Source organism: Pan paniscus, chromosome 1 (assembly GCF_029289425.2).
Source record: "Pan paniscus chromosome 1, NHGRI_mPanPan1-v2.0_pri, whole genome shotgun sequence".
NCBI classification, from domain to species: domain Eukaryota; kingdom Metazoa; phylum Chordata; class Mammalia; order Primates; family Hominidae; genus Pan; species Pan paniscus.
Genome location: NC_073249.2, coordinates 11,711,060 through 11,726,935, shown reverse-complemented (window position 1 = coordinate 11,726,935; position 15,876 = coordinate 11,711,060). Strand labels below are relative to the sequence as shown.

The 15,876-nt window shown below is 35.1% G+C and overlaps 1 protein-coding gene across 4 annotated transcripts in view; it reads left to right on the top strand.

Moving 5' to 3' along the window:
* The window catches only part of RYR2 (ryanodine receptor 2), a 788,503-nt gene that overhangs the window by 389,123 nt on the left and 383,504 nt on the right, over positions 1 to 15,876 (top strand). For all 4 annotated transcript variants that reach the window (XM_034949586.3, XM_055098600.2, XM_055098645.2 and 1 more), the window contains 2 exons: positions 900 to 1,064; positions 7,012 to 7,133. In XM_034949586.3, coding sequence (XP_034805477.1) covers positions 900 to 1,064; positions 7,012 to 7,133 — 287 coding nt within the window. The remainder of the gene's footprint in view (positions 1 to 899; positions 1,065 to 7,011; positions 7,134 to 15,876) is intronic.

Sequence of the window (15,876 nt, the reverse complement as noted above, 5' to 3'; positions counted from 1 at the left end):
TCATTGCTGCTTTAGGGACTGTACAGGACTTTAAGACATAGTGAGTTCCTGAAGATCACAGCTATGCATGGGAGGAAAAATGGAAAGAGAGTATGTTGGAGAAGGAAGTGCTGACGTAAACAGAGATTTGAAAGAAACATTTGGTTGGTGTCAGAGGATGGATTGCTACTTCCTAGGAGAGGAAGCTTGGCATAGTAGCCCTTTAAGACTGAATACCTCCGTAGTACCAGTTGGAAATTGCAGTAGTAGAAACTGAATTTTAGCTTTGATTAGTTCAAAATAAATAATCATTTTAATTAACAGGTTCATTAACAATCATTGTCACCGTTATTATTGTCAAAGTTGTCAAAAATTTTTGAAATGTTTATCCCGGGGACACTATTCTGAAATCTACATGCATTATCTTATTTTTTTTTTGATCCTATGGAGAGGTATCTTATTAGCTTTATTTATGGATGAGAAAACTGAGGCTTAAAAGGTTTAATTAACTTGCTAACATCTTAGAGGTAATGAGTGGCAGAGGCTGGACTCAAAACTAAATCTGTCTGTCCCCCAAACCTATGCTCTTAATCACCAATAATAAAAAAAAAACCCACAAAAACCCAGGAAGTATATTTAGCTTAACTGCTAATTTTAAGATCTCTGGTTTGGAGTTGGCCATTATGCAATATAAAATTTAAAAATTTTACATTATGGCAAAAATAGTGTTCTACCAATGTGAATAATTCAGGCATATGTTAGAGGTTGAACTGTTAGAGTAAAATATTTGGCCATTATTTCAGGGGACTTCAGAGGGCTGAATTTTTCAAGGAACATATTTATAATAAGGCAAAATTCTATTGCCATACACTAGTATTTTTGAAATGTTTACTGACCTTTTTTTCCTCCTCTCCCCTTAGGAAAAATTGGATGTAGGGGTGAGAAAAGAAGTCGACGGCATGGGAACATCTGAAATAAAATACGGTGACTCAGTATGCTATATACAACATGTAGACACAGGCCTATGGCTTACTTACCAGTCTGTGGACGTGAAATCCGTGAGAATGGGATCTATACAACGTAAGGTAAGGTGATAGAAAAAAACATAATTTATAGAAGTAATTTTTTATGAATACACAAGCACAAGTCAAAAATAATTGGCTGATCTTTTTAGTCACCTGCAAAAGTTCATAATTTTGCAAGTGAAAGGGCAGATTCCACTGTAATAGACTCTTTAGCTTTGTAAAGTGAACAGAGTTGGATGTTACATCACTCATATATAGGCTTATGGGATGCGTGCATTTAAATATGAAGTGAAGAAATATACAGTGCCGTCTTCTGGATTCTAGTTTAGTACCGTTCACTTTGTCACTCCATGCTGTGACAAAGTCCGTTACTGACATCCCCTTGCTTACAGGAAGAGGCCCACTGTTTGGTAGTGATAATGATGCTCTTCCTGGTCTGTGCTGTTCTCTACTCTCTTCCTGATTTCCAGACATTGTCTTCAATTTCCCCAGCATGTCACTTACAACACATTCCTTGCAGTCTATCAGAATACCATGGCTTTTCCACACCTGTGCCCCTGCAGACTGTTTCTTCTGTTTAGAATAAACCTTTTTTGTCTCCCTGACTGTTTTCCATCATCCAGGGATTCAATTTATTTATCATTTTAGAAGTTCTTCCTGATGATATCAGCTTATCAGCTACTCCCTCCTTTGAGTTCTCATAATGTTCATCTATAACTCATTACATTTTATACACACCCTCTTTGTGCTATTTGATTTAGTAGGCTACGTATCTCTCTTTCTCTCACCACCCCTGTCCCTCACCCCCGCAAATTTGCAACTCCCCTGAGGGAGTACATCATACTAGATTGTTCATGTTTTTACATATGACATGCAGCACAGTGCACAGAACCAAATAATACACATTATTTCTGGAAACATGAGACCTGGGAAAGGAAGGCTTTAGTGATACAGACCTTTTAATTTTCAACAGATTTATTAATCAAAATATGTACCCACATTCCAGTAACTAAATAGATCACTGTTCTTGTGATCTATTTAGAGTGACCAGTGCTGATTTTAGTGAAGGTGGAGGCCGACGCTGCAGGGACAGAGTTTGACTTGAGTGCATCCCGGTACAACCTTCCTCGGAGCTTAGCATAGAGATCCTCAGACAATTCTCCTGCAAGACTTAGATCATCATTATAATAAGATGATCCCTTGTTTTTTAGGTCTTTGATCTAGGCTCATACATTTAAGCGTACTTGCATGAATTTAATATTTGTGAAGCATTCCCTATTTCTTGCAACCGCACTGTTTTAAAACTTTTTATTATAGATAATTTAAATTTATACAAAATAACGAATAGTGTAATGAACCCGAGTCTTCACCATTCAACATTTTCAATGCTGTCTTACTGTCGTTTCAATTACACCTCTAATCCTATGCTGTGTCTCACTAGATTATTACTGTTACTTATTTTCAACTTTTAGAGGTAATATATATATACATTGAAATGTAAACATTTAGCTGTAGAGGGTTTTTTTTTTTCTTGAGACAAGAGTTTCACTCTGTTGCCTGGTGCAGTGGTGTGATCTCTGCTCACTGCAACCTCTGCCTCCTGGGTTCAAGCAAGTCTCCTGTCTCAGCCTCCTGAGTAGCTGGAATTACAGGCGCCCACCACCGTGGCCAGCTAATTTTTTTATTTTTAGTAGAGATGGGGTTTCACCATATTGGCCAGGCCGGTTTCGAACTCCTGACCTCAGGTGATCCACCTGCCTCGGCCTCCCAAAGTGCTGGGATTATAGGCGTGAGCCACTGAACCCAGCAGCTGTAGAGTTTTAACAAATGGATACACTGGTGTGACCCACAAGCTTATCTCCATGTGGAACATGTCAAATTTCCAAGAAGTTTCCCAACATTCCTTTCTAGGTTATTCCTGCTCCCTTTCCCCCAGGGGCAACTATTCTTGGGATTTTTTTTTTTTTTTTTTTTTTTTGTCTCGCTCTGTCACCCAGGCTGGAGTACAGTGGTGCAATCTCTGCTCACTGCAGTCTCCGCCTCCCGGGTTCAAGTGATTCTCCTGCCTCAGACTCCCGAGTAGCTGGGATTACAGGCACGCGCCACCACGCCCGGCTAATTTTTGTATTTTTAGTAGAGAAGGGGTTTCACCATGTTGGCCAGGATGGTCTCCATCTCCTGACCTCGTGATCTGTCCGCCTCAGTCTCCCAGAGCACTGGGATTACAGGCGTGAGCCACCACGTCTGGCCGCTCTTGTGATCTTTTTCTGTCATGGAAATGATCTTGTGATAATTTTTCTGTTTTAGCTGATGTTGAATTTTATATAAATGAAATTCTATAGCATGTACTCTTTTGTCTATGCCTCCTTTTGCTCGGCCAAAGGTCTGTAACATTTATCCATAGTGTTCCATCTTTGAGTCCAAATTGCTTAAGCTACTTTTTGAGGTCCCCAGAAGCCAACAAGCCAGAAATTAAACTAAACACAATCTAAGGAGGGGGCGGGGGTCAGAAAGGAAAGGAAGAGTTAAAGGTATGTAATTGTGACTTATTCTGTCTTCATTACTAGACTCTGAGATTGGAACCAAGTCTTTGATTTATGTATATTCAGTATCTAGCAGAGTGCTGGAACCATAGTAGGTGCTCAATAAATGTTTCTTGAATGAAAACATGTATTTTCAAGGATGTGGAGTTATAATTGAGTTGGTGAGATTGCCCATGCACCTGCTAACTTGATCTTCAACTGCATTAGCTTTGTAGAATTATGAGCCAGGGTGAGCTGGGTTAGCATTCTCAAGGTGAACAGCTAATGTTGTCGAAATTGTGGCAGAAGAGGTTGATTTGGCTTTAAAGCAAATTTTTCTTTTGATAATGACATTTGGTCATGGTTCTTCTACTAGATTTAGCAGATGTTATCTTTTTCTTTTTTTCTTAATATTTTACTTATAAAAATTTCAAATATAAAAAAGTTAAAAGACTAAACCAATGACCATCCACATACCCTTGAATTAGAGTCAACAATTATTATAGTTAGCTAGATTTGCTTTCCTTTCCTCCTGTCTTTCTTTTCTCTGTGTGTGTGTATGCAGTCAGACATCCACAGTACAGTTACGTAGCATTAAGGTAATTCTATTACATCATTGACTATCCTGTCTGTATTCATATTTATTCTGTTATCTCAATAATATCTTTTCTAGTTGATTAAAATCAGGATGCAATCAAAATTCATGCACTTATTTATTTTTATGCCTTTCAGTCTCTTTTAATCTAGAACAAATTCTCAGCTTATTTTTTTCCTGTAGCATCGAGTTTTTAAAAAATCCATGCCAGTTATAGAATGCCTCATGTTCTGGATGTGTCTGACTTTTTTTCCCCATTGCCTATGCTCTTGGTAATTCCCATGAACTTGCAGCTAGGTATAAGGCTGTGCTGTCCAAATCAGTAACTGCTAGACACATGTGGCAATTTGGTATTTGTATATAAGTCGAACTAGATGAACACAATTTTTAGTTTTGTTTAACTTTAATTAAATTTTAAAAACGCACACTTAAATTGTTGGAAAACTTTTATGTATGTTTGGAACAAGTTGGGTATGTGAATCTACTTTTCCAACCATGTCTTTGGTTCCTGTTTTCGTGCCATTTTAGTCTGCTGGTTTCTTTCTCAGGAACATGGCTGTCTTTCCTCTCAGTGTTCTCCCTGACCTTTTCTCTACACTTCGCTTCTCAAGTGTGTCTTCCAAAGTACTCATTTTTTTCTTTGGTGCTGTTCTGTTCGTAAGCCCTTTCTGTACCTTTAAAATTTTAGTTTTCATGCTTTTTTTTTCTTGTCCTTATCTCAGCTCACCTTTTTATCTCAGCTTGCTGTTCTTTCATCTGGTCTGCTGGTTTATTATCTCATCATATTTTCCTATTGTGAATTTCCACTCCTATTTTATCGAAGTCGTAACTTGCATCCTGAGGACAGTTGAAATTGTTTTTATGTTTAAGTAGCCTCCTGCTATTTCAATTTTACTTAGCTTTTTAAAAATAGCAATGATTACTGAATTTTATTAATAAAGAAGATAAAAATCATGTGTTGTGTCTTTTAACTTGTTGATAAAATAACTAAGTTACCAGACCTCCAATTATTAAAGAGTTCTTAAATTCACAGAGTAAACCCTACTTGACCGTAGTGTATGATTCTTTTGAAATTCTACTAGATTTAATTAATTAATATTTTATTCAGAATTATTACATATATTTATGGGGGAAGTTAATTTCTCTTTATGGACATTGAATTTTGAATTTCATACAATTTTTGTGTTTATTAATTTTTATGTGTCACAAAACACCATTCTACTCTGGTCTTTTTTTCAACCATTTAAAAATGTAAACACCATTCTTAGCTCATGGGCTATACGGAAACAGGTGATGTGCTGTAGTTTGCCAATCCTTGGTCTAGACTAGTCTGCCATGAAAGGTAGCTGTTCTTCGAAACTTTATCACAGCTCACCTGTGAAACCAGCTGGTCCTAGGTCTTTTAAATATTGTATATTAAATTATCTTTTCAATCCTTTTCTAAAGAAACTGGTCAAATAGAGTTGGATTCCTTTTGATTAGTCTTATTTGGCTAAAAATCTATTCTATTCCCCTGGAATACCCAGTTTTGTTTGGTTGGTTGATTTTTGGTTTTGCCATGGAGTTGCACACAGTATTGTATTATTGTAATTTCCCATTCTTTGTGTTTTTACTTTCTGTTTTATCTTTAGCCTGGTTTGTGAGAGCTTTGTTTTATTTATCATCACAAAGAATCAAATTTTGAGTTTATAAATCTTTTCTAGTACTTTATTTGACTTCTAGTTTAGTAATTTCACTTAATCTTCATTAGTTCCACTTTTCAACTCTCTTTGCTGTTCTATTTTTAGGACATGAAAACAGCAAGTTCTTTCATTTTAGTCATTTTTTTCTTTATTAATCAGGGCACTTAAGGCTATAATATTTTGCCTTTGAATATAGATATATCTGTGTCTCACTGATTTTTTATATAAGGAGTTTCCTCTTTACATTGCTTTCTAGATAATTTATAGTTCCAGTTCCTAGATTTAGTTCAGTACACCTGGGTAGGTGTATTCAATTATCTTGCTATAAATGTTGAATGAAGATAAGCACAGATGGGAACAAATGGTTCTTCTTATATATAGTACACAACTGATCTGTGCTGTCAAAAGTCTGCAAGGTGGTGAACCTTGTGAAGGATAGGGATAGGAAGAGAGCACTAAGGAGGATTTTGAGATACCGTAATGTTTTCTTTCTTGAGCTGGGTGTTGGTCATGCAGGAATGTTCACTTGTGAAAATCATGGAACTGTTTTCTTAAGATTTTTGCATTTCTCTTTCCTAACATTATAGTTTCATAGAAAGTTCAAAAACAAAAAACTATCAAAAGAAAAGAAATATATGTATACATTTTTATCATTTAGATGATTTATAAGCATTGTTCAGTACTTATTATTGACCAGTCTATGTTCAGAACTACTGTATGACTGGTGTGCCAGTGCAACGTTAGCTTTGCTGCTTTGTACCAAGTTTGCTTAGGCTGAGGATCAGTCATTCAATGTAGATATGTGAAAAGGCTCTGCTGTTTGTTTTACTCGACTCATTGCATTTTTTGAGTAGTTCTTTAAAATGATAACTGAGATGGACAAGGTGATGGGGGCTTGTAATTCTAGCTATTCAGGAGGCAGAGGGAGAAGGATCACTGAAGCCCAGGAGTTCAAGACCAGCCTGGGCAACATAGCAAGACCCCATCTCAAAAAAATGAAGTAATAACTAAATGAATAAATGGAATGGCTAATTTGTATAGGGAGCTGTGCATATGATTTTATCTGAACGTAACAGCTTCACAGTCCCCTGTACCTGCCTTTTGATTCTATCTGTTGCTATGGCTCAGCTGTTTGAGTACACATCTCCCTAACTCTAGTTTGGAAAAGAGATGTTGGGAGTAATGGCCTTATTTTTGCTTTCTTACAGGCTATTATGCATCATGAAGGCCACATGGATGATGGCATAAGTTTATCGAGATCCCAGCATGAAGAATCACGCACAGCACGAGTTATCCGGAGCACAGTCTTCCTTTTCAATAGATTTATAAGGTACTTTTTCTTTTGTAGGCGTAGTTGTTTGATACTTCATTTTCATTTCTTTATTGGATATGCAAATAGACAATTTAAAAGTATGCTATGATGGTAATAAATCTCATACTGTTTGGTAAGTCAGCAGAAACGTTAGGAAGTGTTAATGAGATGATTTAATGTCTTTCTTTTAAATAAACTTTTAAAAAGAATATGGTTTTGGAAATTGGATGTGTAATTTGTAATTGATAGGTATAGATTAGGATGATTTAATGACTACTTTTCCTTGTACTGAACCTATTTAGTTCCTTTTTCTTTTCCTTTTTTTTTTTTTTCTTTTTGAGAGAGTCTCACACTGTCATCCAGGCTGGAGTGCAGTGGTGCAGTCTCGGCTCACTGCATCCTCTGCCTCCTGGGTTCAAGCGATTCTCCTCCCTCAGCCTCCCAAGTAGCTAGGATTACAGGTGCTCACCACCATGCCTAGCTAATTTTTGTATTTTTAGTGGAGATAGGGTTTCACCATGTTGGCCAGGATGAACTCGATCTCTTGACCTCGTGATGCGCTCTCCTTGGCCTCCCGAAGTGCTGGGATTACAGGCGTGAGCCACCGTGCCCGGCCTAGTTCCTTTTTCAATGAGGGCAGTGAAGCCTATATAGCTGCTGAGTTTTGATATGTATTTTTTTAAAGTAATTCTCATAAGAACTGTTCTTCCACCTAATAATTGCAATAATTGCATATCTACAGACTAAATTAAACCTGTGACCAACGTGTTTTCTGGTAACATTATACCAACATGTGCTCTGACTTGCGAGAGATTGCATTTGTCTCTTCAAACTTTGCTAATTTGATGGGGGAAGCTTTTGTTGACCATCTTTCTTCATTTATTTTTTCTTTTGTGTTTAATCCTATTATTTGTTAATATTTCTGTTAAGTTGTTCTGAGCTTTTGTTATGTTTAGAGATATTCATTTCCTGTCATCCTAAGTTGCAAACCTTTTTACCAGTTTATTGGTTTGGGAAAGAATTTGAAAGGATTTTTGTAGTAGTTGAATTGGTAAATTTTTTTTTTTTTTTTGGCTTTACAGCATAAAACAAATCTCCCCTACTCAAGATTATATTATTTTCTACTTCTTTTATAAACCATCTCTTTTATAAACCATACACACTGTGTGTGTATGTGTGTGTGCCCGTATGTAACCAAAAAATGTGCACAGCATTTGGCCACACATCCTAAGTGTTTAGTCCATTTTTCTGCCTCGTCTCAACTCCAAGCCTCATCAGATGCAGTAAAGCTTAAATCGAATGGGGTATGCACCACATTTTTGTATTTTTTATTACTTGTATTACTTTTCAGTATTATTTGTATTCTTGTAGTTTAATATAGTATTTACTTCTTATAGTAAAAATTTATTACATTTTAATGCATTATAAAACTAGTCAAGAAGTTCTGCTTGGAAATTATAACTTATTTTGGAAACAAACTTAGCCTTTTCATATCTTGTTCTTCCCACTAGTGTTTCTTTACTAGAGCTGATCAATCCTATGATAGGGATTGAGCAAATTAATCATAAATCTTTGAAATTGTCGATTTTATATTTAGTCAGCACTGACTTCTTCAAATATGAGGGACTTTTTAAAATTCAATTTGACTGCTGTAGAGTATTCAGTGGCACTGCAGAGATACCATTTGGTAGGTTAATTTAATACTAGACCAAAAACTGGTTATTTGTTTTGAAAACTATTTTGTGGGAAAGCTACTATCTCAGTGTTATAGACATAATGTAGTGCTAGTGTACCATAAGTGACATTTTTTTATGCTGGCTGAAATACCAAAATTCATCTTGAATGTGATTTACTTTAGCACATCTGCTCTTTGGAAGAATAATTTTAAAATTTAACAATTACTTTTCTGATTAGATAGAGTACCAAGTATGAGAAATTTGGATTCTGTGATAAAAAATGTTGAATTATACACTTTCTGCTTTATTAAATCTTGAAAATTATTTTTTGTCTGGGCTATTTGAGTGAAATTCGTTTGTTATACCTGTCGTGATAAAATAGGATGGTTACATTAACCCCTATTAACTATGAAAAGATTTTCTGATTCCCAGTCTCATTTTTTCTATTTTCTTTCTTCTTGCCTTGCTCTCTTTTTTCTAACTTTATAGGATGAACGCTGATATTTTTGAGACCTTTGTTGACATAAACATTTAGTGTTATACATTTCTGTTTTTAGTGGTACCTCACACGTTTTGATTTTCCTTTCTTCCTTTCTTTCTTTTCTTTCCGTCTGTCTCTCTCTCCTCTCTCTCTCCTCCCCCCTTTCCTTCCCTCCTTCCTTCCTTCCATCCTTTCCTCCCTCCCTCCCTCTTTCCCCTCCCTCCCTCCCTCTTTTCTTTTTTCTTTCCTTTTCTTTTCTTTCTTTCTGTCTTTTCTTCTTTCCCCTCCCCTTTCCTCCCTCCCCTCTCCCCATTCTGCTCTTCACTCTCATTCTGTCGCCCAGACTAGAGTGCAATGGCCCTATCTCTGCTCACTGCAACCCGCCTCCCAGGTTTAAGCAATTCTACTGTGTCAGCTTCCCAAGTGGCTAGGATTACAGGTGTGCATCACCACTCCTGGCTAATTTTTTTATTTTTAGTAGAGACGTGGTTTCACCATGTTGCCCAGGCTGGTCTCTAACACCTGATCTCAAGTGATCCACCCACCTCGGCCTCACAAAGTGCTGGGATTACAGGCGTGAGGCACCACACCCGGCATTGATATGTTTTCTTTCAGTTTCCCCTTTGATGACTTCTTTGACCAATAGATTTTTTCAGTTTCCAAATATTCGGCGATTTCCTGAGTATTTTTCTGTTACTATTTTCTAATTTAATGCCATTATGGTCAGAGAATATACTTTGTGAGACTGATCGCTTTGAAATTTATTAAGACTGTTTTATTATTGTTTTATGGCTTAGAATAAACTTTATTTTGGTAAATGTTTCATGTGAATTTGAAAAGAATGTGCATTCTCCTCTTGTTGGGTCGTGTTCAAAAGTGTCAATTTAGTATTATTTAGATCTTTAATTTCCTTACGTTTTTCGGTCTCTTTGTTCTACTAATTACTGAGAGAAAGGTACTGAAAAGTGTCTGACTGTAACTGTGGATATCTCTGTTTCTCCTTGCTGTTTGTCACCTTGTCTAGGTGCATTTTGAAGCTCCGTTATTAAGTGCATACCTGTTTAGGATTTTGTTCTTTTGATGAACTGACCCCTTTATCATTATGAAATTACCTTCCTTAACTCTGGTAACATTCTTTGCTATGACCTGTACTTTGTATAATATGAACATAGCCACTCTAGTTTTCCCTCCCCTCCACCTTTGGTATTAGCATCCTATGACCTTTAACCTGTTTGTATCTTTATATTTAAAGTGCATTTCTTTTAAGCAATAAGCAGTTGGGTCTTGCTTTTTTGTCCCATTTGATAATCCCTGTTTTAAATTGTATTGTTTAATCCATTTACATTAATTTGATTATTGATATAGTAGGCTTAAGTCTGTCTTCTTCCTATTTGTTTTATATTCGTCCCACCTAGTAATAGGATAAAGAGGAGATACACACACACACGCCACCACCATCACCACCCTTACACGGGAGCATGAGAGCATATGGGTTACAAAAAAATAAACCACATAAGAACGCTTTGTCATTGTCCCATTTCCTCCTTTTTCTTCCTTCTTTTGGATTAGTTGAGTATTTTCTATTATTTCATCTTACCTCCTTTTTATTGGTTTATTAGCTGTAATATTTTATTTGTATTTTAGTGGTTACTTACGGTTTAAAGCTGTAATACTTTATTTGTATTTTAGTGGTTACTTACGGTTTATAGCATATATCTTTAATTTGCCACAGTCTACCTTTAATTGATATTTTGTCACTCTATGAGCAGTATAAGAACATTATAATAGTATACTTCCCTCCCAGTTTTCGCACTTTGTCATACATTTTACATTTATAGATGTTATTAATTCCACACTATATTTTTATTTAAAGTCAATTAGTTTTTAAAGAGATTTAAATAACAAAAACATCTATATTTGCACATGTAGTTATCATTTCTAGTGTTCTTTTTGTGTGTGTGTGTGTATCTGTATTTTCTTCAGGTATTGTTTTCTTCTGCATGAAGGACTTTTTTTAACATTTCTTATCATGCAAGTCTGCTGGAGATAGACTCTTTCGGCTTTTGTACAACTGAAAATGTGTTCTTTGCCTTCATTTTAAGTGATATTTTTGCTGTGTACAGCATTCTAGATTGACAGGTTTTTTTTTTTCCTTTGGGTTGACTAATTTTACTCCCTATTGATGATTGTATTTTATAGTTCTTTATATGCCTGGTTATTTTTGTTTAGTTACCAGACATTGTGAATTTGTTAGATGCTGGCTATTTTTATATTCCTGTACATATTCTTGAGCTTTTTCCTGGGATGCTGTTAAGTTACCTAGAAAGAGTTTGATTTGTTTGGATCTTGCCTTTAGAGTTTTCTGGGTGGGAAGAGCAGTGTTTACTCTGGGGCAAGTGATTCCCCACTATTGAGACAAGACCCTCTGAATACTCTATCCAGTGTCCCATGAATTGTAAAGTTTTCCAGTCTGGCTGCTGGGGACAGGCGCTGTTTTAGGTTCTGTGTGAAGGCCAGTTGTTGTTCCCTCTAATCCTTTCAGGTGATTCTGTTCCCTGCCTTGAGTAGTTTTCTCATGACATTCTCATCAGTGTTCTGCTGAATATTTGAGGGGGACCTTCTGTAGGTCTCCAGGGTTCCCTCTTGTGAGCCCTCTCCTCTCTGTGTCCTGTGAATTCTAGCAACCTTGGTCTCCCGGACGCTCAGCAATATCTCTTCAACTCATGGAGACTGTCAGGCCACACCTGGGTTCCCTTCCTGCTCCATGGCCTGGAAATTCTCCTAGGCAGTAAACTGAGGCAGCTGTAGGACTCACCTGATTTGTTTCCATTCCTCAGGAATTCCTGTCCTTTATTCATTGCTCTCCAGTGTCTTGAAAGTTTTCATGTTTGTTTGGTCCCTGCCCCGCCACTCCCCATTATACTTTGTTTTTTGGGTTGTTTCAGAGGGAAGGGAAATCCTGCCCTGTCGCTTTGTCTTGGCCAAATGTAACTCACATCTAGTTGACATGTGCAATGCTTATTTCCAGATGAGATTCCTTGTTCCCCTTGGGAAATGTAGCCTAGAACCTCTTTGCTAATTCTGCATTGATATTTTTAGCTATCCTCCTCATTACAAACCCATCACAAATTTGCCATATTTTTCTGAGTTATCTAACATCTGCTTTTAACAATGTCTCTCCCTTGTGATCACCTGAGAAGTGCCATGGATAAACACAATTAACCTTTCTTTCTCTTGTGCTTAACTGACCTTAATCATGTATTAGCTTTTTCAAAAACTAAGTTTTAATTAAGCTTTGGTTTATTCTCCTTGTTTCTTTTCTATATTTATCCTTTAGTTGTATTATTTAACTCCAGTAATCATGTTTATATTGCATATATATTTATATTGCATATATATATCCAGTAATCATGTTTCTATTGCATATATATATATAAACTTGCAAGTTTCACTTAAATGCACAGGAGTATTACCTATTATAAGTCCCAAATTTAGGCTGGGCACGGTGGTGACTCGCACCTATAATCCCAGCACTTTGGGAGGCCAAGGTGGGTGGATCACTTGAGGCCAGGAGTTTATCAACAGAGAGTAAACTATATTGTATTCTATGTTCTATACAACAGAATGCTACGCAACCAGTAAAATGATAAGACTTACAAAGTAGCAAATTGGGCTGAGTGTGGTGGCTCACACCTGTAATCGTAGCACTTTTGGGAGGCTGAGGCCGGCACATCACTTGAGGTCAGGAATTTGAAAGCAGCCTGGCCAACAGGGATGAAACCCCATCTCTACTAAAAATATAAAAATTAGCTGGATGTGGTGGGCATGAGCCTGTAATCTCAGCTGTTCTGGAGGCTAAGGCTCGAGAATCACTTAAACCCTGAACTCAGGAGGCAGAGGTTGCAGTGAGCCAAGATCATACCACTGCACTCCAGCCTGGGTGACAGAGTGAAACTCTGTCTCAAAAAAAAAAAAAAAAAATTGAAGTCCTGAATTTATATAATTTTTAAATATATTTAGAAGCTTTGAAAAGTTTTACATGATTACTGAGCATTTTAAAGAGCATATGCTTTTCAGTAAAATATTTTATTCATTTTATCACGTTCATGAAAGCACCGTCTTTAAAATCTCAGTATTTTTACAATATTTTCACCCATGTATTTTTCAGTTATTTTTTTACTATTAATTTTATTAATGCCGATTTACTTATTACATATTAAGAGACTAATTTTAAAATTTTTACCTTTTGGAAAGAAAGTCAAGATAGTTAATCATTTGTGTTTTTCTTATGTGGTTTATGTTCTGTGATCCTTCTGTTCTCTCTCTCCCAGGTCACGGTGGTTGTGGTAGTACTGTGTGTGTGTGTGTGTGTGTGTGTTTGTGTGTGTGTTTGTGTTGTCTTCAGGGAAGGGAGCTCTATTCTTTTGGCCTGGGGTGGGAAATATATATAAAATGTTTGTGTGTGTGTGTGTGTGTATGTGCGTGTATACTTCTAATAGTAATACTCATGAGCATTTAAGTAATATATAATGTGTGTGTATACGTGGAAGTGTTTAAACATACATATTATATATAATTATATGTTATAATGGATATATTATATAGTATATTATAATGTATAGTATAGTATATGTTATATATACTATACAATAGCATATATAATTAATGGCATATATTAGTATATGTATTATATGCTATACTACATAATAGTATAATTAACAATTGTATATATTACATTATATATGTAAAGTATATATTATACATTATATAATATAGTATAAACTATATACTATAGAGTATATTATACATTAATAATATACTATATCAGCATATACTATTAGTATATACTAATATATACTATATATGATGTATAACAAATATATAATATATAATAAATATATATAATATATAACATAACATATATCATATATTTTATATATACTATATATGTTTTCATTTTTCTTCTGGATATATTAATAAATATATTCTTGAAGTAGATGAGAGAGGGGAGGAACCTGTATTTGTTAGGTAATAATATAGTTTAATCTTTAAATTACAAAATGTAGCCATAAGGTTAATAGCTTTCATTTTTACTCTAGCATAGTGTGATTCTACTATCTTTGGATTTCTGGATGATTTTTTTCTCCTTGATTCTTGATTATATTTTTTGTTCTTCATAAATTAAGATGATATACATCTTTGTATTAGAGGAAAGCCCTGAAACATAACATAATTAATAATTTTAGAAGTTTGGACAACATTTCTTCTGACAAGAGACTTCTCTTACAAAGTAATTGAATAGTTACGTTCCTCATGGTAGATGTGTTTATTTCAATGTAATAACCTAAAAACTGACATTTACTATTGTTTTCACTTATATTTGAAAATGTGGATACTGAATCATTTTTGAATTTTATTCACTTATTAAGAGTTGAGTTTGAATTTGTTATACATTTATTTATGTTTAATTGGAGTTAATGGGATAAAATGTTTAGAAAAATACTTCACTGCATGTGAATTAAATGGGAAAAATAATTTTCTACTGAAAAGTCACTCTTGCATTTTGGGCACAGAAAAACTTATAGAGGCGATAAAACTTGGGGGTAGGTAGGTGAATTCTGTTGATATATAATTGGTATAGAATTTCAGGCAAAACTTTAAAATAGTTGTACAGTTTTACTGTTTCTACTGTTTGATAAAGCTGAAATCAAATATTCCAAAATCATTAGCAATCTTTGTGGAAGTGATGACATATTTTAAATAATGTTTTAAAACTATAAAGTTCAAAGCTAATTCTCATTAATGAGTATTTTATTGTTTTGTAATGTAAGTTCCAGCATAGTCAGAAAATTAGTCAGAAACATTTGCTTGAAATAAAATGTTACCATACAGTTTTGCTAATACAGAGAGCAGGAATGGAAGTGTAATATTTCTATGCATTAACAACTTGTCATGGCTATAGAATATTACAATATCAACTACAGTAGAGATATTGTCCCATTCTTTTATTGTATGCGTTGTTTTAAAAAATATTTTTATTTTGAAATACTTTTGATCTGTAGACATGTTATAAAGTTCTTTTCAGATACATTCAAAGCTATGAGTTTAAAAACTGAGAATCTCAGTAAGCTCAACAAATTAACACATTTACATGCCAGTAATATATCTTTCTTCCAAGGCTAGAAAATACTTCATGATATTTTTGTTAGTATAACTTTTAAATGCATTTCTTTCAGATAATAGAAAAGCATTTTAATATATAGTTACCGTTTCATAAGCAGATTTTCTAAATTAACATCATTAGAATATATTTTTGAACTCACAGGAGTTAAACAGAATGGCAAGCTAGGGTCCGTGAAAACTTAGGAATTCCTTTTTGAAAACAAACCACAAGGAAATGTCAGAATTATGAATCTGGGAAGATGAAGCCTGAAGCCTTAAAGTGCGTAGTGCTTTCCAATGAAAATCAACTGGTTTCTGAACATTCCAACTATTGGTTTTGTAGACACTGTTCCTGTAGCCTATGAGGTTATTCTCTGGGTGAGTGGCCGTGGATACTGCTTTTTATAACATAACATTGCACAGTTTCTGACTTGAATCAGAA